Raw genomic sequence first — 20,581 nt, 5'->3', positions numbered from 1 at the left:
GGAAATGAAATTTGACGCATCATTTTGTATTTAATGGTCCGGTTATAGGTTCCTTTTCCTTTTCCCCTTGCTTATTTGTCGTTAGTGAAATTGATGTTGCTATTATTATAAAAAAATACCATTCACTTTTCTTTTTTCTTTGGATTTTCTATTTTTTTTTATTTTGATGTGGGGGGATTTATATGTCGTGCGTGTGAATCTTAAGAATAGAAAATGTTGCAAATGGTTTCGGAATTTTGGCCCAATATGTAATATCGTCCTTGAACTTTTAATTTATTCAATGTGGTCCCCGATCTATTTGTAAGTGGTTAATGTAGTCCTTCTGTTTGCTCAAATGACAGATTAGACGTCATTTGATGACTTCAATGTTTTTATGATGAGTTAAATCTAAAAAAGTGATCAGTCAACATGTCCGTATTTTTTGACCAAAAAAAAAAGTTTGTATTTTTATCCATCAACTTTAGATAAGGAAAACAAAATAGTGTTAACATGTCCATTGTTATTTGATGACATGGATTTTTATGTCCTGATTTGAGATGAGTGTCTTACTTGGATAATCCATGTGTAACTATTTTTTTGTTATCCACCGTTCAAACTTAATGGATTGAGAGCCACATTAGTCACTTCCATTAGCTTGAATTATCAGAAGGATGATATTGAACATTTTCATATAGTCTATGAACTATATTGGACATTTACTAATAGTTCAAACTACAAAGAACAAATTGAAAGTTCAGGCATATTGGACCAAAATTCAGGTATCATTTGTGTCTTTTTCCTTCTTAAGAAAGATCCTTTCGCCTTGTCAGCAGTATTGATCGAAAAGAACAGGCTATCAAATCCGGTTAAAACTAAAAAGATCATCAACTCCATATTTTAGTGCAAAATATGATATTTGTGAAGTTTTAACTTTGGTGAGTCTTTCTGGTAGAACAGTCCAAGTTTTTTCCTCCTGATGGCAAGGATTATTTTCTGTTATAGGTCATCTCTCCTGAGTTCACTTTTTATGATAGTACAAAGTCCTTCCTAGATGATTCTTCTGGCGAAAAGTTACTACGAGCGAAGTTGGATCTTAGCTTCATGTGAGTATTTCTTTCATTCTCCATTCAATAATTGCCCTCTACTTACATTTGCCATACGAGTCAGTAGTCTCTTTGAACAGGTTGAGATCCCTGACTTTTCTCATCACACATATCTAAACATGGATATTCCTATTTTTCTTTTGCTAATCCCACACTCTCTCTCTCTCTCTCTCTCTCCATGCAACATGCATACCTGTTCATTTCCTGAGTTTACAAAATGAGGTTCTGGGAAGTCTTGATGCTCTTTTAAGTGTTTAAATTGATACGACTCCACGTGTTGCAATTATTTATTTTCTGAATCTCAATGGCTCTTAATATGTACCTTTAGAAGTAGTGAACTTTCTAGCAAAAACAGAGTTAGAGAATCCTATAATGAAATTCTTGCTCATGACCAACAGGTATGCAGCTAAAGACAATGATACCTGGATTCGTGCACTGGTGAAGGATCTCATGGTTGAGGCCGGTTCTGGTCTTGTTATTCTTGATCCGACGGATATGTCTGGAGGATATACGTCTGTTAAAGAGAAAACAAATATATCTCTGCTATCGACTGATATATGTCTCCATGTTTCACTGAGTGCAATTTCTCTAATTCTTAATCTTCAAAGTCAGGTAGCTGTGGCTCTGCAGTTAGGAAACATAATCCCTCTTGCTCCTTGTACCAATTTTGATCGGCTATGGGTCTCCCCTAAAGGTATCTCTTAATAAGCCTCTGTTTGTCATACAAATATATCTGCCGGTACAAGCTTTAGATTTCTTAATGGGACTTAGTTGTGCTTTATGTTGAGTGGACATATTTCTATCTTGTAGTCAACGTCTTTTATATTTTCTAATCCTTGCCATGCTGTATATGTCTGCAGAAAATGGACCATCAAATAACCTTGCTTTCTGGAGGCCTCAAGCTCCATCCAATTATGTTGTCTTAGGAGATTGTGTAACATCAAGGTAATATTTATGGACATCGATGTTGGTGACCTTTCAACCATTATTTTCCAACGTGTTGGGTTACTTGTCTTCTTCTTCTGATGGAAAAGTTCCTTATGCCTGAGGAATCACGTGACCTTCTCTCTAATACTTGTGATTGTTTGGTAAATGCGCAATTTCCGCTTTGAAGAATGTTAGCTCAGTTACTCTAAAAAGTGTAACTCCCACTTGAACATATGTAAGTTTGTTACCTCTATGATTCTATGTTATGCATAAGAGGGAACCACTTAATGGCCCATCTTATAGCAATTTGAAACTCTTTCTAGCTTTTACTGTTGTATATTCTAAGGTACATGAGCAATGTGACTATGGAATCGACATAATCTGTTGCTTTATCTTTGACTATAATTGCCTTTTCATATTCTCTTTTCACTTTAGTGATGCATTGAATTACTACAGTCCTCGTGCCTTCATCAATATGTTTCTTTCTCTTTTCACCTTGAAAATAAGCATCTTCCTCATGATGTGTTGATGCCATTTGCTGCTCTTCTTTGCCTAAACCTTTTCTTCGTTATGTCTAAAGAAATGAACTTGGTGGAACTGAATTGCTTGCTATAGTGCAATACTTGATTGTAGTTCCACCTCTATTGGTACTTTCGGCTTGTGTGAATACAATTGAAATTTTAGGACTTAACCGATAGGCTGATTTTGTGGGATATGGCCGCTGATCTAGCTGTTATATTGATGTTGAAAAATTCTCATAATATGGGACCTATGCTTATATCTAATTTGCTCCCCTCTATACATCATGTTAAATGGACGGGCCCATGGCTGATTTGGCATTGAGGTGACATTTCATAGTCTGATGCTGTGGTTTAGTGGAGTCTCTATTTTAGCTTTTCTTTTGTTTTGGTTCTTCCATAAATGTTTGGCTTTTTGCTTCTGTATCACAGCGTTAGATATGCATCCACTAGCTATACTCATCGAAAGTCTGTATTCAAGCAAAAGGATGCATTAGCATGTGGTTCTTCAGCATGTGACTTGATATTTAAGTTATGTACCATAGGAAACCAAAAGGAATAAAAACGAAAATTGTTGTTTTGCTTGATTCAATTGGATGGAGGAAGAGTACCTGAGTGGCTTTGGGTGTTGTTGGACATTGGGTTTACTGCAGCAACTTTGTAATTGGCTACTCTGAATAAGTTTGCTTTTCATATGAGGAGATAGAAATAATAGAAATGCATAGCGCGGTAAAAGGCAATTCTTGAACACTTGTAGAGCAGTTGGTCAATCATTCATTGTTTAATTGTAGAGCAGTTGGCCAATTCTTGAACAGCTACACGCTCAATATTCTTACATATGCTTGCAGCATATGGGATCCTGCCTGCAAGCTGAAATAGTATAGCTCAGCTTATACGCCCTACTTATGCAATTCTGATGTCACTTCTCATTATTTATCCAGATAAAAGCTCCTGTTAATATATTGTTTAATTTTCACTCAACTAGAACTTGTGGTTATTTGGCCACTTAAGATCTGATTGAAGTGTCACATGCCACTCTTACTTAGATCTTTGCTTTAACATGTTCTAACTCACAATTTCCTGTTCTTCTCCCCTTTTTGTCCGCATTGCTGCTAATGGATGTCAACCAATTTGGATAATGCTGCCTAAATTTCATGTTTTGTGCTGTTTATATAATTGCTGAATCATGTGTCTTCAGGCCAATTCCTCCGTCACAAGCAGTAATGGCTGTCAGCAATACTTATGGGCGTGTAAGAAAGCCTGTCAGCTATATCCTTATTGGAATGTTCTCCCACATTCAAGGATTTGAAGTAAATGAAGAGCATGTCCATGCTGATAACGACTGTTCTATATGGATGCCAGTTGCGCCCCCGGGGTATACAGCCTTGGGTTGTGTGGCACATCCGGGAAACAAGCCGCCCCCAAATCATATTGTTTACTGCCTGCGTTCAGACCTTGTGACTTCCACAATGTATTCAGAGTGCATGTATACCACCACATCAAATTCTTTATTTCTCTCTGGTTTTAGCCTGTGGCGTTTGGATAACGTCATCGGATCATTTTATGCGCATGCATCAACTGAATCCCCTCCGAAACACTCTGGCCTTGACCTGAGTCATATTCTATGGAGCTCGATTCCGCATCATGTTTCGTCTACAGATTCTGCCTTAGATCCAGCGGCAGACTTTGATAATGAAAGTCAAGAAGTGAGTGGCCAGACTGCAAGCTCATCTGGATGGGATGTTCTGAGATCGATTTCAAAACCAACTAATTGCTACATGTCCACTCCTCATTTCGAGAGAATTTGGTGGGACAAGGGGAATGATGTCCGTCGACCAGTTTCAATATGGCGACCTATACCGCGTCCAAGTTACGCTGCATTGGGTGACTGCATAACGGAAGGGTTAGGCTACTGTTATATGACATTTCACATGAAGCATTCAATTAGTTGATGATTGGGTTCAGTGCTTAGTAGTGGGATTTGTCGAGACCTCAAAAATCACTCTCTGCTTTTTTAAGATTGTTTGGGTCTATTTATCCTGGCTTTTCTAAAGTACCTTTTGCTCTACTTCCAAGATTTTTGAAATGAAGAAAGGAATAGTTTAATTTTAAAGCATATCATGACAAAATAAAAAAACTTCATATATTAGTATTCGTATGCTTTGAAAGCATTCAGGTATTTGACATTAAATAAATAAAAACTTGAAACAGTACAAGAAAAAGAAAAAGCAAAAGTAGAAAGTGAAAGTTACTCCAAACATAATTTGAGGAACCCTGGTTTTTCAACTTATTTGAAGTTTGTTAGTTTTTGTGTTTTTGACCTTGTCTACTAAAATGTATTTCTTTTGCTGTTTGCTAAATATGCAAATAATGAAGTGGTGATGGCAAGATGTATCTTGCGTATTTCAGTTGATTTATGACATTGAGTTGATATTGTGATTTTTTATGGTCCTTTACTGTGCAAATTAATTCCGTGCTCATCATAATAATTGTCTTTTTGCTTTAGATTAGAAGTCTTATTGATCAAGATGGAATTCCTCCTCTTTTTATTTTTCTTTTCCAGATTAGAACCACCAGCTTTGGGCGTTATCTTTAGGGCTGATAGTCCCGAAATTGCTGCAAAGCCTGTGCAGTTTACTAAGGTTGCCCAAATTACTGTAAAAGGCTTGGATGATATCTTCTTTTGGTACCCAATTGCACCTCCTGGTTATGTTTCTCTGGGATGTGTGGTCTCTCGAATAGATGAACCACCAAGCCTGGAATCATTTTGCTGCCCTAGGATGGATCTGGTCAACCAAGCCAATATTCTTGAAGTGCCCATTTCAAGATCGTCAAGTTCCAAGGCATCTCAGTGCTGGAGTATCTGGAAAGTTGAAAATCAGGTTGAAGCAACTGCATACTCGATAAATCTAATTTTTTAGTATAGATTTTGGAAAGTTCAATCTTGTTAAAATTCTACCTTTATCTCATTGATTTTGAACTGAAAATTTTTCGTTGCTCTGTCTTTGCAGGCTTGTACTTTCCTTGCACGCTCTGATTTGATAAAACCTTCAAGCAGATTGGCTTACACAATATGTGATTCTGTGAAGCCAAAGACACGTGAAAACATCACTGCGGAGATGAGGCTAAGACGATTCTCCCTTACTATCTTGGACAGCTTTTGTGGAATGGTATGTACATCTGAAATGGATATGTCAGTAATGGAACCGTTAGTCTTATCCTTTGCAGCGTGCTCTTCATGCCATGATAACATTGGATATTTGCAGATGACTCCCTTGTTTGACTTGTCAATTACCAATATCAAGCTTGCCACTCATGGACGACTAGAGGCAATGAATGCAGTACTTATTTCTTCTATTGCTGCTTCAACCTTCAATACCCAAGTTGAAGCATGGGAGCCACTTGTGGAGCCCTTTGATTGCATATTCAAGTAATGCTTTAGCAACTTCCCCTCGTCATTCTTTATATGGTTTTATTAAGTCCACGATTTATTGTATTCTTGCGTGTAATACTTTCCCTTTGTAGGTTTGAAACATACTCCACTAATGACCACAAGCCGTCAAGAATTGGCAAGAGAGTTCGCGTTGCTGCTTCCAGTATGCTAAATATAAATGTCACTGCTGCTAATCTTGAGAGATTAGTGGAAACAATTGTTTCCTGGAGAAGAATGTTAGAAATGGAGCAGAAGTCAGCCAAGCTGAATGAGGTCATTGCATTTCAAATACCTTTGTTTATTTGGGACAGGTTGACAGATGCCCAAGGGGCCCTAGTAAAACTCACTTAATAAAAAAAGAATCTATTTCCAACACATCACATAAAAGTCAATAATGTTGGAAACTGTAAAATTCCTTATATAGTTGCTTTATTAGTGCCCTAGGGACACTTTTTGACGAAGTCCTTTTCTTATTATATGAAGTGCTATTATAAATATACGTTACGGCAAAAAAGTCATTAATTATTTACTGATTAATATCAACAGGAAGCCGGTAGACATCGTAAGAGTGGAGAAGAGTTGAGCTTTTCTGCATTGGATGAAGATGATTCCCAGACAGTTGTAGTGGAAAATAAACTTGGGTGTGACATATATTTGAAAAAGAAGGAAGACAATATGAGTACAGTCGATCTGTTATGCCATGACGAATCTGCTTCTGTTTGGATTCCTCCTCTCAGATTTTCAGATAGGTTGATGGTTGCAGATGAATGCAGGGAGGCTCACAACTATGTCGCCATACAGATTCTTGAAGCTAAGGTTCTACATGTCACTTGTACTTTCATTTGGATATTAGGTAATTTTATCCCTTTTGACTGTTTAGGACTTTTAAAGATCACACTGCATTTTTCCAGGGTCTTCCAATTCTTGACGATGGTAATAGCCACAATTTCTTTTGTGCATTGCGTCTCGTCATCGATCACCAAGCAACGGATCAACTAAAGTTATTTCCTCAGAGTGCAAGGACAAGATGTGTAAAGCCTTTAATTTCCAGTGATGAAGGTGTTGCAAAATGGAATGAAGTTTTTATATTTGAAGTGCCCAGGAAGGTGAATCTCATGTGCTATATGTCCTACTATGGTTGCATAGTGTGTAATAGGGATATGTCATTGGAAGATAGCTTTAATGATGCCTAACTGTATGATTTGGTAGTTGCCCGAGTGAAGGCTTGTTTTTGTTCAGAAAGCCATTGCATTATGGAAGTAAAATACAATCTTGGCAAGGTGGAGCATTTGGCTAATTTTTCCCACTGATTTGAGGGAATGGATACTATTACAGATGCTAAGATGCTTGTAGCATTTAGCTAATTTTTTCCATTGATTTGAGGGGCTGGATACGATTACAGATGCTAGATGCTTGTAACTGAGTAGCATGATAATGCAGTCGAAGCAAGATGATTTCTCAATCAATGGCCAAATTAGGTGTATGAAATAGGCTAGCTTAGTGGAAATCTAGTATTATGACAAGTTAACTGGACTAATCTGGCTCATCTTTGAAGCATTATTTGCATGGAATTTAGAGAGACATTGAGATGATCAGGTGCCAGAGAAATTTGTCTTTGCAATCTCTTCTATATCTTCTTTTTTTGTCTTTTGTTGCCATTTTAAATTGAGCACCTTGAATCCTAGAATCAGTCTGTGATTTTTTTCCCCTTTTTTTGCAAGCATGGGTGGTGCAGCTTATGGGTTTGACAATTAGTGTGTTACTATGCATCCAATGTTTAGGGAAGAGCATTTTCTTTTTTTGTTGTTGTTTTGGTCATTTGTTACTAGTAATAAGATCGCAGCAACATCTGCAAAAAACAGAGTATATTTCAAAAGTGTCCGGTACTTTCTTAAATGCAAAGAAATCAGTTTGCTGTTGAATATATAGATGGAGTAATGCAGTTTTAAACCCTTTCTTATTTTTCCATCGACTGTGTTAGTTTCATCTGACTTATCATCCTTCTGACTTCACTTACAAAGGATAACAGGATGAATAGGTAGGAGGTTGAATAGTTTTTCTTTGAGAAGCGGTATGTCAATTTATCATTGCTTCAGCTAAAATGTTAGATGGACTCCCCATATGCTTTGGATATGATCATGTTTCTAGACTCAGCTCAGCCTGCTTATTGATTGGCCTTCACCATTGTGGAACATCTTGTCCAACAAGTATTGGGGGTGTATAATGTCAGTCTTGATCCGTATGTTGATATTTGTCAAACTGTGAAATAGATAGCAATTTTCAACTGGGTTTAACTGTAGAACTATAGGCAGCATCCTGGGTTGATATACCAATTAAGCTCAACATTGTAAGTTCCTTGCGTATTTGAACACACAAACATGCTTGGTTTGTATTTAACAGAATTTTTATTATTCAGAACCATCGAGTCGAGGGTTCATCTTCTGAGGTGATCCAATTTCAAAAAACAATTCTTTTCAGCATATTGTAGTGGATTTTCGAGATGAGAGCCAGCCACCATGCTGCAGAGCTCATACATTTGCTCTTGTCTGTTTGTGCATGATTTTGATTTATATATGGGGTTGCCTCAACTTTACATCTATCAATTTCAGGGTTTGGCTAAGCTTGAAGTGGAAGTGACCAATCTTGCTGCAAAAGCTGGAAAAGGTACTATTTTCCTGTGTATTTGCTGGAAAAAGGTGTAGAATCATCTATGGGTTGTCTGTAATGAAACTCAGGCTCTTTTATTTTCTGTGATGTTGCTTTTAAGTTCACGTCCTTTTATTCATCACTTTTCTTCCTTTGCATGTTCCGGGCATTTTAGTTTCGCTGAAAATTGTGCATTTGTTGGAACTCTCTCGTATAACATGTTCCAAAGTTCAAGGCATGAGCTTAAGTTATTGAGCGGAAAGACATTACCATGTATACAAAAGCCATCGTAACTCTGTATGTGCAATATGCAGGATGTACTTTGATACCCCCTTGTGCATGCAAACCAGATGAAGAATGGAGGAATTAATAAAGGGAAACATGACAAATAAGCACTACACATGAAACGAAAGATCAAGTCGCGTGGAAACAATTTTGTCTTACTACTGACTGCTAGAGTCTAGTCACGACACGATTATTTGTTTCCCATTCCTGAAACTTCTTGCTATTGATGGTCAGGAGACCAGTCAAAGTATAGATCAACTACTTCTGGCAGCTAGAGCAACACCTTTGCCTAATCGATAAAACGTAGTGATGGCCATTCAATTTTACAGTTGTAATCTGAATACCGAGTTGTTCAGAGGGTGATGCAATATACTGAAATGCAGCTAGCTTCTGCCGTAGTAAAATCACCACAGCATTGATTATGGCACAATCTCATCAGTCAATCATGAAGATCATCTCAAGCATCCATCATCACGAAGCACTTAACTTCATTCAGCCATATATTATTAAAAGAAGCTACTTAATCCTTATTCTGAATTTATGCAGCCACTGCCCTACCGATGTAATTGTTAAAAAGATCCAAAAGAACGCCTCTTTGAACAATCAAACATCTCAAATAGCAAAACAAACATTATCTGACAATGCAGATCCCATAAAGGGTCAAACTGGTGATTTTATTTGGAAGTTCATATGATACAGATGTCTGTATGGATGTCCTGAGAAGGTTCCTTGGATTTCCTTAGAGAAAGAAGGAAACTGAAGTAAATGGGATGAGGGAGAAGTCAAGAGAAGCAAACAATACTTGAATGCCCCAATACAATGTTATGAAGTCCAACCTAAAGCTTAAGCTATTAGGTGGACGAGACTATCTTTTAAGCTTTTAGATGGGGACTATCATGTATATAGGGCCCACTATAACCCTGTAATAATAAAGTGTGGGATATATTTCAACAAGTGTCATAATGCTTGTTGCTTGAAACTTTTCCCTGAATGCGTGGATGATTTCATGTTTTCCTTTGTCCATATTCCAGAAACCATACTTCAATCTAATCATAGAATTAGAGGCCTCTTTTTGTAGTCTTAAAATTATTGTTAGGTCTACCGTTAATATAGACAATAATCACATGTTCCCAGTTCGATGGTCGATGTTTGTGTTTTTTAGTTAGTTTTGTTACTGGATTCTTTCATATGTCAACCAAGTAATGGTGAGTGTGTGATTATACCGGCATTGGACCTTATAAATTTCCCTTGTCTAATACCTATGTTATGTATCTCACGTCGCTTATCTAGAGGGTTTGCCCAGGCTATATATATACATGTAGTTTCCTTTAAGATTTTGGATCGGACAATTTTACATGGTATTGGAGCTAAACATCATCCTTAATGCCTCATTTAATTTCATTTGAAGTGAGGTTACTGTTTGTCTTATTCCTCATTCGTCAATTCCACATGCCGTTCTTAGCCCTTGCATGAGAGAGGTATAAATGAACCACATTGATTGTGCTTTATATACATGTAGTCTCTATCTACCTAAAAGCTTAAGCTTTTTGGTTGGGTCTTCTAACAACCTGTGGTGCAGTTATTTCTTTTAAACATGCCTTGTAAAATAGCTGTTATGGAAATGTAGTAGGACTAAGACTCTGCACCTGTTTCAGTTTGAGTAACGTGCTCCTTACATCACATTGGAACTGCTGATGTGGTAACAGGTGAAGTTGTTGGCGCATTCTCATTTTCTGTTGGACATGGTGTGAACGTCTTGAAGAAGATCGCTTCAGCAAGGTTGCTGCATCCACCATTTGACGTCAGCAATGTTGTGACCTATCCACTAAAAGGACGGGTTTGTTCTTTCAGCCCAGTTTCTATTTGCAGTTTTTACTGATTTACCCATCGTTTTCAAATTTTGTAATGTGTTTATTTGAATAGGTTCAGGATAAGAACATTGAAAACATCCAAGAGCATGGGGTCCTATTAGTTTCCACTTCTTATTTTGAGAGAAAAACTGGTGGCAAAGCTACAGAGGATGCAGAAAATCATGGCGGATTTGATAATGATGTAGGCTTCTGGGTAGGTTCTAGCCCAGAAGGAGCATGGGAATGCATACGTTCATTACTTCCACTGTCAGTGGTCCCAAAATTACTTGAGGATGACTTTATTGCCTTAGAAATTGTTATGAAAAATGGGAAGAAGCATGCACTTCTCAGGAGCCTTGTCACAGTCGTTAATGATTCTGATGTCAAACTGGAGTTTGTTCTGTGCTCTTTGTCTTCAATTCAAGGTAGCAGCGACTCCTCCGGTACCAGCAACAGTGTGGTTGAAGAGGTTTTTGAAAACCAACGATATCATCCAATATCTGGTTGGGGCAGCTCGCATAATACTGATCCAGGACGCTGGAGCACCAGAGACTTTTCATATACATCCAAGGTTTGCCAGAAATCAGTGTGATCAGTTCTTTCCTCATGTTGATTAATAGTGCTAAATGAACAAGGATCCGATCTTTGACATCTTACTATTTTGCATTGCAGGGTTTCTTTGAGCCACCCCTTCCACCAGGATGCAAGTGGATATCTACTTGGACAATTGATAAATTTCAGTGTGTTGACAATGATGGTTGGGCATATGGACCTGACTTTTCATCTTTGAAATGGCCTCCTACTTCGAAAATGAAATCTCCTTCTTATGTTGTGCGACGGAGGCGTTGGATTCGTACCAGGCAGCAGTTTCTACCACAAGCCCTAGATCATATGAAAAGTGATGTCACTGCCATAAAGCCTGGATCTTCTTCTGTTGTACCTTGGAGAAGTACGGTGAAAGATTCCGACCAATGTTTACAAGTTCGCCCATGTTTTGAACAGCCTCAGAGCCCCTATTCTTGGGGCCGTGCTGTCGCCATTGGTTCAGGCTACACTAATGGGAAGGAACAGCCAACCTATGATCAAGAGACCCTCTCTAAACAGAGTACAACCAAGCAGGGAGATAAATCTCAGAATTTCATGCTTAAGTTGGATCGACTGGAGAAGAAAGATATACTGTTTTGTTGTCCTAGCACTGGAAGTAAGCAATTTTGGCTTAGTGCTAGCACTGATGCCAACATTCTAAACACTGAGCTGAATGCACCTGTATATGATTGGAGAATCCGCGTCAACTCGCCTTTGAAGTTGGAAAACCGGCTTCCATGTTCGGCAGAGTTCACTGTTTGGGAGAAAACAAAAGAAGGGAACTTTGTCGAGCGACATCAGGGTGTTGTCTCTTCGCACAAGAATGCACACATATACTATGCAGATATCCAGAAACCGTTATATCTTTCTCTGTTCGCTCAAGGCGGTTGGGTTTCAGAGAAGGTGAAGAGTGCAGTTTTGAACTTGTCTAATGTTTTCTCCTTCCTTGCAATGATCTAACAGTTGAGCATTAATGTCATGTTGCAGGATGCTGTCCCTATTTTGGATGTATCATCTAATAACCGCATTTCATCGTTCTGGATGGTCCACCAGCAGAGTAAAAGGTTTTCCCTTGCGTTTAGTCGCAATGAAAGTCTCGTTAAGAAAGTTGTTTATTTTGGCGAAGAAAAAAGAAAGTTGATAATACATTTATTTAGATTATTTGATACTCATTCTTTGGGTAAATCACCTGCACTTTTAAAATTACAAGTACCCCATTGAAGCTACCATGTAATTTCTTTGTGTCATTCTCTTGAAACTGACATTTTGCACTGCTTATGAGATGATATCAATAAATATTGATATGGATATTTAAAGAAGGAGCTCCTTCATATCTTCATCCTTGAATGAAATTTTGGCTGACGACTTCAAGCTAGCCATAGTGTGTGTAGGGGCCATTAGTCCCTTCTACTCTACTAATGCAAGCGGTAACCCGTGGAGTGCCAAGCTGGACATAACTTCTGTTCTTTAAGTTGAAAAAGATTATTTTGATCTTTGAGTTTACTTTTCCTTTCATGTAGCGAGGACTCTCAGTTCATGTTTATATGCCATAATTGTGTTATTGTCAAAATAAGACAATCTCTCGGATCTATTTGATTAAAAAAGAAAAAAAATATCAAACGGGCTATACGACGTTAGATGTATAACATATTTATTTAAATGTCTAGACATATCGTATGAACACACAAACGGACAAAATAGCCTATTTAAGTTTTATTTTGTAAATGGGTTAAGTGGGTTGATACTTGCATGACAAGTTAATTTTGTCTGTATCATGAGCATAATTAAGGTCAATCCGAACACATTTAACTGCATGTCATGCCTACATTTGCCCTATTTTTGCCTTGTTGTTCAGCCATGTCTTGTTCAAGTGTAACTATTCGTAGTAACTATCTTGTCTTATTTGCAGGAGGATACGTGTGAGCATTGAACATGACATGGGAGGAAATATTGCAGCACAAAAGACACTAAGATTTTTCGTTCCATATTGGATCACTAATGACACCTGTCTTCCTTTAGCCTATCGGATTGTGGAAATGGAATATATGGAGAATGCGGAGGCAGATTCCCTATTGCTATCTAGAGCAGTTAAATCTGCAAGAACAGTCCTACGAAGTCCCTCACATACATTTGATAGGAGATATTCCAGCCTAAAGAAGAATGTTGGAGTGTTAGAAGTCATTGAGGATAGCAGTCCTATGCCTAGTATGCTTTCTCTACAAGATTATGGGACTCGTGGTGGATCACCATTTCCATCTCAAAAAGAGTCATATCTCCCACCCAGGCTTGGTATTGCTGTTGCCGTTCGTCCTTCTGAGACTTACAGTCCTGGAATTTCTCTTCTTGAGTTGGAAAACAAGGTTAAAATCCAGATGATCATCTTGTGCACATTGTATCTGTGAATCCATGTTTTCCTATAAGTTCCTTTGGCTTCCCTGAAACCTCTCTGTGTAGTAGCTTTATTCCTTCTCCTACCTGAAGTGTAGGGAAAAGGAATTTTCAGTACTGAGTTAATAAATATACTGTTGCAGGAAAGAGTTGGGGTGAAGGCATATTGCTCGGATGGTGCTTATTACAAGATTTCTGCTCAGCTGAATATGACCTCGGACAGAACTAAGGTTGGGATCTACTAATGTTTACTTAGTTTGAGACTTATTGCCAATAAATCGTCCTCCTTGGAGTTTCTGTTGGCTGGAAGCAGTTTAGTTCGCCGAACTTTTTTTTTTTTTTTTAATGTTTCTCAATATATTTTCTGAGGTTAACTGTCTGTTTGGCAATGCATAGATTCGGCAAAACTATAGTCAAAAGAAGCCTTGTGTTCTAGCTATGTGCCCAGCTTGTTGGAGAAAGGGACTTCACCGGAGGAAAGATGATACTCTTGCATATGCACGAAATTTTTTGCATCTAACCCTAAATGAATTTATTTAGCTGTGGTGATACATTATTTAATATAGCTGGCTACCAGCAGATTATCCATTTTATGGAAACGAATAAGCAAGTCTCGCTAATAAATGTATTAAGAATTCTTAAAGTTGATAGAGGCTCTTACCACCTTCCAAGTTGTGCTTTCTAACGAACACACTGAGGAAGTCTACATAAATTTTCTGCAGGTTGTTCATTTTCAGCCACACACTTTGTTCATCAACAGGGTTGGTTACAGTATCTGCATGCAGCAGTGTGATTCACAATCACAATCAGTGGAGTGGCTTCTTCCGACTGATCCTCCAAAAGTTTTTAAGTGGCAATCTTCTGCTAAAGAATTAATCAAGGTCTATCAAATGATAGGGCATCTTCTTTTGTATGGTCATTGTTTCGTACTTTTCTCATTATGAGGATTTTGATTTTGCTACAGTTGCGGTTGGACGGGTACAAATGGAGCACACCATTCAGTGTTTCAAGTGAAGGTGTAATGCGTATTTTCTTGTTAAATGAAAGTGGAAATGATCCAATGCAACTAAGGGTTGAAGTAAGAAGTGGAACAAAGAACTCCCGATATGAAGTTCTGTTTCGACCGAATTCTTTGTCCAGTCCTTACAGGTCATCTTCTCTTCTTAAATTTCTTACCAGGATTAGCCCTTGTCCTCCTCATTGGTTTGCTTGTAAAGCGTGGAACATCTGGGAAAGTAGACATGCATTTGCAATTTGTCTTCTAGGAGACTATTATTAATTTCTTTCTTTTTTTTCCTGCTCTTTGAATTTCTTTGAAAGTATTCTCTGATAGTCTTTTATGTGTTGTATCTAGAAATTTGAAGTTGAAATGTCCAGATTTATTATACTAATATGCGGCTTAGGAGGACTTTTTTTTACCAGTTCTTGTTATTTTCCTCTTTCGTGCTTTTCTAGGTCAGAAGATTCTGTTGTGCATTATCAGAGTGCGAACCTCTGCTTTCTCATCACCTCAATAGAGCTATTCTTTCCTCTTCTCTTTTACTGTTAACATTCTTTAATCTCTAATTCCAGGATTGAAAACCGCTCAATGTTTTTGCCTTTTCGCTTCCACCAAGTTGAAGGTGGCAGCGATTCTTGGCAGTTTCTTCTTCCAAACTCTGCTGCTTCTTTTCTATGGGAAGATCTTGGTAGAAGGCGCTTGTTGGAAATCTTGGTAGATGGGGCTAATGAAATGGCATCTAAAATGTACAATATTGATGAGATTTGTGATTACCAGCCCATCCATGTGGCTGATGGGCCTGTCAAAGCTATACGAGTTACTGTTTTAAAAGAGGAAAAAGTCAATATAGTGAGGATCACCGACTGGATGCCAGAAAACGATTCTCCCACAATTATGAGTAAAGGTATTTCATTGCCAATGCCACATGTGTCTAGCGATGAGAAAGGCCAACAAGCACTATCAATTTCCGAGGATGAATTTCATGTTATTGTTGAGATTGCTGACTTTGGGCTATCCATTGTCGACCATACTCCTGAAGAGATATTATATCTGTCGATCCAGAATCTTTTGCTTGCCTATTCAACCGGCTTGGGCTCTGGAATCAGTAGGTAGGTTTTTCTGCTCTGTACCTGTGGATATCTGCACTGCTGGCCTTCACTTTCCTTTTCCCTTGGTACTCATTAAAATGTGGAACTTAGTAGCAAAAGTAAGATGTTATCTTCTATTTTGCTTGAGCAAAATTTGATGAAGAGGAAAATACTGGCTGGTGGATGTGCTTGTGAACCTGAGTCTGTGATGCAGAGTTTGGTATGTGAGACATGCAGTGGTAAACTATCTTTTGACGATTTTATTCCACTTCTTTGGTAACAGAGATTTTCCTGTCTTAAGATCAGACAATGCAAGGTTACTTTTCTGAGGGGAAAATTAAAAGATAGGGGTCAGCAACCGACTTTTAACCCATGACAGGACCTTAGAGGATACTCAATGTGAAAGTCGTAATGCTATTTCGATAAGCGACCCTCAGTTTAATATTCTTTTTGGGGGAAAAGGAATCTTCATTGAAACTGTTAAAGGGTCTGTCTGTTTAGATTTATAAAAAACAAAAGGTGCTTTTATACTTCCTGCCAAAATTGCAAATATTACTCAAATTAGAGATTCTATGTAGGTCTATGTTGAAGTATGTCCCACATTGCTTGACAAAGGGTTCTAAATGCTCTTTATTTTAATGTGGTCTCCCTCCACCCATTAGCTTAAGCTTTTGGGTTGGACTTTCTAACATGGTATCAGAGCCAGTGCTATCTCTTTTGCGAATGTGTGTGGTAAAAAGGTTCCTCAAAAACTCCACATGAATGTGCATAGTCAAAATTTCACGTGCCACTCATAATCCGGCTTGCACATGAGTGGGGTGTTGAAGTATGTCCCACATTATTTGATAAAGGGTTCTAAATGCTCTTTACATTCATGTGATTTCCTTCCACCTATTAGCTTAGGCTTTTGGGTTGGACTTTCTGACAGTCTATATGTTTTATATTATGATAGTTTTCAGGTGTTTATGTTTTAAAAAAAAGTCAAATTGCTTGCATCACAAGATTCAGAAAAAGCAAAAAGTAAGAAGTAGGAGTTACTCCTAACACGCCCTAAATTAACTAGTTGCTATTCCGGGTTTTGTCTTGGTAGCACCTGAAGCTGGATTGGGTAGCTGACATATATTGCTCACTCTTCAGTTGAAACAGGCAGTTATAGCATTTCCATTGCCAAGTTGTATGTCTTCATTGTTGAGAGTATTGCCATATTTGCTGTTTCTTCTGTTGAGCAACTAATTTTTCTGTTGCAGGTGCAAACTACGAATGCGTGGATTGCAAGTGGATAATCAACTTCCTCTAACTCCAATGCCAGTTCTCTTTAGACCGCAGAGAGTTGTGGAGGAAACTGATTTTGTGTTGAAACTGTCCATAACTATGCAATCTAATGGGTCTCTTGATTTATTTACATATCCTTTTATTGGAGTCCAGGTGAGTGCAACTATTTCATTTTTGGTTGCTTGATGCTTGTGAGTTCCTTCAAGCTTTACTATTGACACATCATATGACTGCTTCCCCTTTATGATGATTAGGGGCCTGAAAATTCTGCTTTTCTAATAAACATTCATGAACCAATAATTTGGCGCCTTCATGAGATGATCCAGCAGGTCAACTTTAGTAGACTATATGAGACTCAAACAACTGCTGTTTCTGTTGATCCTATCATTCAAATTGGGTATGCAACAAGCTTATATGATATTGTAATGATATCTTCCCTATGTTTAAAGTTGCTTGAAACTTGCTAAGTGAGTTATCTGAAATGGCAGGGTTCTCAATTTGTCCGAAGTTCGATTCAAAGTATCAATGACCATGTCGCCAAGTCAACGGCCAAAGGGTGTCCTTGGGTTTTGGTCATCCTTGATGACTGCTCTAGGGAACACCGAGAATATGCCTGTCAGTCTTTTCATATTTGCATGCTCTTTGTACTAATTTTCTTTAGTTTTGTCCAAATCCGATATTCATACAAATCATATCTATCCAGCTCACCTCATATTCCTGAAAGGAAAGAACAATATGAGGAAAATTGTCTCACATTGAGACAGTGCATATTAGGGATGACCTATTATATGTTCTACTTTATTGTGCACCATTCTTCTTTATGTTGCTTTTATATGGTTTTCGATCCGATTGGCTACTATGCTGGCTTCATGAGGGTATGGATTTTCCAGCGGTGCACTTAAATTATTCTTTATGTTATCTGTTAGAGCCAACTCCTTGGCTGTCTCAGTATTAGGATATAATCTTGTTTGAGCGCCGAAGAGGATTACTTTGGGTGAGCTATTGGAGAAACAGTTGCGCTTAAGACTTGTGGAGATAAAGTTTTGAGTCCCATAATTTTGCATGGTAGAAGTTTGATTTCCCACATCAATCCGTATGTTCAGGCTACTTACCCAAGTTAAGTGTCATCCTTGTCTAATTCATGAGATTCGCGGTGTCACTCATGGTTCTAGGGTTTATCCACCTAAGGAAAAGAATATTAGTTTTTTTCCTCATGTACTCTCTGCTGCATAATAGATGCAGAGTTACGTCCAATTCTAACATAGTGAATTATGTCTCAGGTGAAAATAAATCAAAGATTCCATGAGAATGTGTCCATGAGGCAGAGTTCTATGATTAGCAATGCTATCTTAAACATAAGGAAGGATCTTCTCAGTCAACCCCTGCAACTTCTCTCTGGCATGGATATTTTGGGTAATGCAAGTAGTGCCCTTGGACATATGAGCAAAGGTGTTGCTGCCTTGTCAATGGACAAAAAGTTCATACAGAGTCGCCAAAGACAGGTATTTGCTATTCACTTACTCTGTACGCTTTGGTATCGTTTTCACTACCCAAGAAGGTATCAATTCGTAGGTGTAGTTTTAAGTATGCTAGAAATATTAAAATATGTGAAACTGTCTCAAATGGGTGGGAATGTGGCCTCAGGGTCTAGGACGGAGGACCGTGTGGCTTCTGGCCAATTTGTTATACTGATAGAAGAGACTAGCATGGAGACCATTCAGTCTAATGCATTGGTGCTCCACCTTCAAGTCTGGCGAGGTGGCGGTTCAGAGTAGTTTGCAGTCAGCATGGTCGGCCATGGCCTCTAAAACACCACATCACCCAAGTTATACATGTCACACACTGGCTACTACTGCTGTTCTGCTACCATGTATACGCTTTTGATAGATAGACCACTATTGCAGAACTCGAATTTGACAACCATGTTTCAATTGACGACACCATCTACATCATCTTTTGAGATAACAATGTCATTCACGTATATCACCATGGAAATACCTCTACCAGATACATAAATATTATCATCAGCACGGACTGTCATCTTTGTGAAGATGACATTTAGCAGTTACTTTGTCTAAGGAATATCCTCTTATGATTTGAAGTGGTGTCCTGGCTTAAGATAACTTGAGTAGAATGAGCTTATCCTGCTGGGTGAAGGACTGAATGGTGCTTTGCTTTCTAGTGCTTACGCTTTTGTTAGAATCTGTATTGACCCTTATCAAAAGCACTCTCCAGCCTTCCTATCTATTACATTTCCGGTTGGAAGCCATTCCAAATAAGGTCTTTCAGGGCTATTCCAGTTTTGTTATTTTCTTGTATATCCGTCATAACTATCTACTGGTTTTGCATTTCAACTTTTGTTTATACTTCTCAGTAGCTGTCTCCTCAATTCTCTCTTCAATACAATCTTTGCAGGAAAACAAGGGTGTAGATGACATAAGTGATGTTATCAGAGAGGGAGGAGGAGCACTGGCAAAAGGACTTTTTAGAGGAGTCACTGGCATACTGACAAAGCCTCTCGAAGGAGCGAAAAGCTCTGGCGTTGAGGGGTTTGTCCAAGGAGTGGGGAAAGGACTAATTGGTGTAGCGGCCCAACCTGTGAGTGGGGTTCTGGATCTTTTGTCGAAAACAACTGAAGGTGCAAATGCCATGAGAATGAAGATAATTTCTGCTGTTACTTCTGAAGAGCAACTTCTTCGCCGGAGGTTACCTCGTGTGATCAGTGGCGACAATTTGCTTCGACCTTATGATGAATATAAAGCTGAAGGACAGGTATTCCTTGTTTAAAATTTTTTTAGTGTCCCAGAACATGAAATTTATTCACAAAACAAAAGTAGGGGAGCCAAAACTTGCTACATGCCAAAGTAGACCCATGGTATCGATTTTACCATTCACCAAGATCCCAATTTTCGATGTTGAGCTCTATGTCTATCCAAAGAGATTCTCCTTCTAACATCAGGACAATTAATAAGCCTTCCTCTCATGGCCTTTTTAATTCTCAACAAAACAAGTCCATGAAGTTTTGGAATCTGGCTGTGTCAGTTTTGGGTTTTCAGTGGGCTAGTGGAGAGTAGGCAGAAAAAGAGCTAAGAGCTTGATTGGGCTCCCATTAGGAGCATCTTCCATAATGTTGGTTCATTTTGTTCGAATTGTGAATTCTTGGCTTTTTACTTTGAAGTTTTGGATCACACGTAGGATGTAAATGCTGTCATTGACCGTCTAGACTCCTTATACCATAGATGATTGTGTATATCGATTGGTGTCTGCCTGGTGCCTTTCAATGGTTCACTTATTACCGTTCAAAAAGGGAAAAAAAAAGAAAAAGAGATCAGTATTAACAGCAAAATAAGTGTTACGTAAAACAAGAGTTTCTTGGAACTCAAATACATTAATTCATTCCTAGAAAGCTTGAATAGTTGTTGAGGAAAAAGCATTACCCTTGAAAGTAGAAGTAGCCCAAGTAGCTTCACATTTTCAATCACCAGGAATGCATGTAATGATATTAAC

General features: G+C 38.3%; 1 protein-coding gene across 6 annotated transcripts in view; it reads left to right on the top strand.

The window, feature by feature from the left end:
• LOC115747828 overlaps positions 1 to 20,581 on the top strand; it is a 55,850-nt gene that overhangs the window by 30,336 nt on the left and 4,933 nt on the right. For 4 of the 6 annotated variants that reach the window (XM_030684135.2, XM_030684131.2, XM_030684132.2 and 1 more), the window contains exons 36-60: positions 982 to 1,082; positions 1,481 to 1,776; positions 1,943 to 2,027; positions 3,726 to 4,430; positions 5,091 to 5,409; positions 5,539 to 5,697; positions 5,794 to 5,957; positions 6,053 to 6,233; positions 6,507 to 6,776; positions 6,872 to 7,066; positions 8,570 to 8,624; positions 10,598 to 10,728; positions 10,815 to 11,312; positions 11,414 to 12,229; positions 12,314 to 12,390; positions 13,236 to 13,686; positions 13,858 to 13,944; positions 14,437 to 14,595; positions 14,679 to 14,863; positions 15,287 to 15,823; positions 17,050 to 17,227; positions 17,329 to 17,471; positions 17,563 to 17,689; positions 18,355 to 18,576; positions 19,490 to 19,846. In XM_030684135.2, coding sequence (XP_030539995.2) covers positions 982 to 1,082; positions 1,481 to 1,776; positions 1,943 to 2,027; positions 3,726 to 4,430; positions 5,091 to 5,409; positions 5,539 to 5,697; positions 5,794 to 5,957; positions 6,053 to 6,233; positions 6,507 to 6,776; positions 6,872 to 7,066; positions 8,570 to 8,624; positions 10,598 to 10,728; positions 10,815 to 11,312; positions 11,414 to 12,229; positions 12,314 to 12,390; positions 13,236 to 13,686; positions 13,858 to 13,944; positions 14,437 to 14,595; positions 14,679 to 14,863; positions 15,287 to 15,823; positions 17,050 to 17,227; positions 17,329 to 17,471; positions 17,563 to 17,689; positions 18,355 to 18,576; positions 19,490 to 19,846 — 6,498 coding nt within the window. The remainder of the gene's footprint in view (positions 1 to 981; positions 1,083 to 1,480; positions 1,777 to 1,942; positions 2,028 to 3,725; positions 4,431 to 5,090; positions 5,410 to 5,538; positions 5,698 to 5,793; positions 5,958 to 6,052; positions 6,234 to 6,506; positions 6,777 to 6,871; positions 7,067 to 8,569; positions 8,625 to 10,597; positions 10,729 to 10,814; positions 11,313 to 11,413; positions 12,230 to 12,313; positions 12,391 to 13,235; positions 13,687 to 13,857; positions 13,945 to 14,436; positions 14,596 to 14,678; positions 14,864 to 15,286; positions 15,824 to 17,049; positions 17,228 to 17,328; positions 17,472 to 17,562; positions 17,690 to 18,354; positions 18,577 to 19,489; positions 19,847 to 20,581) is intronic. The other 2 variants (XM_030684137.2, XM_030684136.2) reach the window with 1 other exon arrangement.

Source organism: Rhodamnia argentea, chromosome 1, assembly GCF_020921035.1.
Source record: "Rhodamnia argentea isolate NSW1041297 chromosome 1, ASM2092103v1, whole genome shotgun sequence".
Classification (NCBI taxonomy): Eukaryota; Viridiplantae; Streptophyta; class Magnoliopsida; order Myrtales; family Myrtaceae; genus Rhodamnia; species Rhodamnia argentea.
This window is presented reverse-complemented; position numbering and strand designations above follow the sequence as displayed.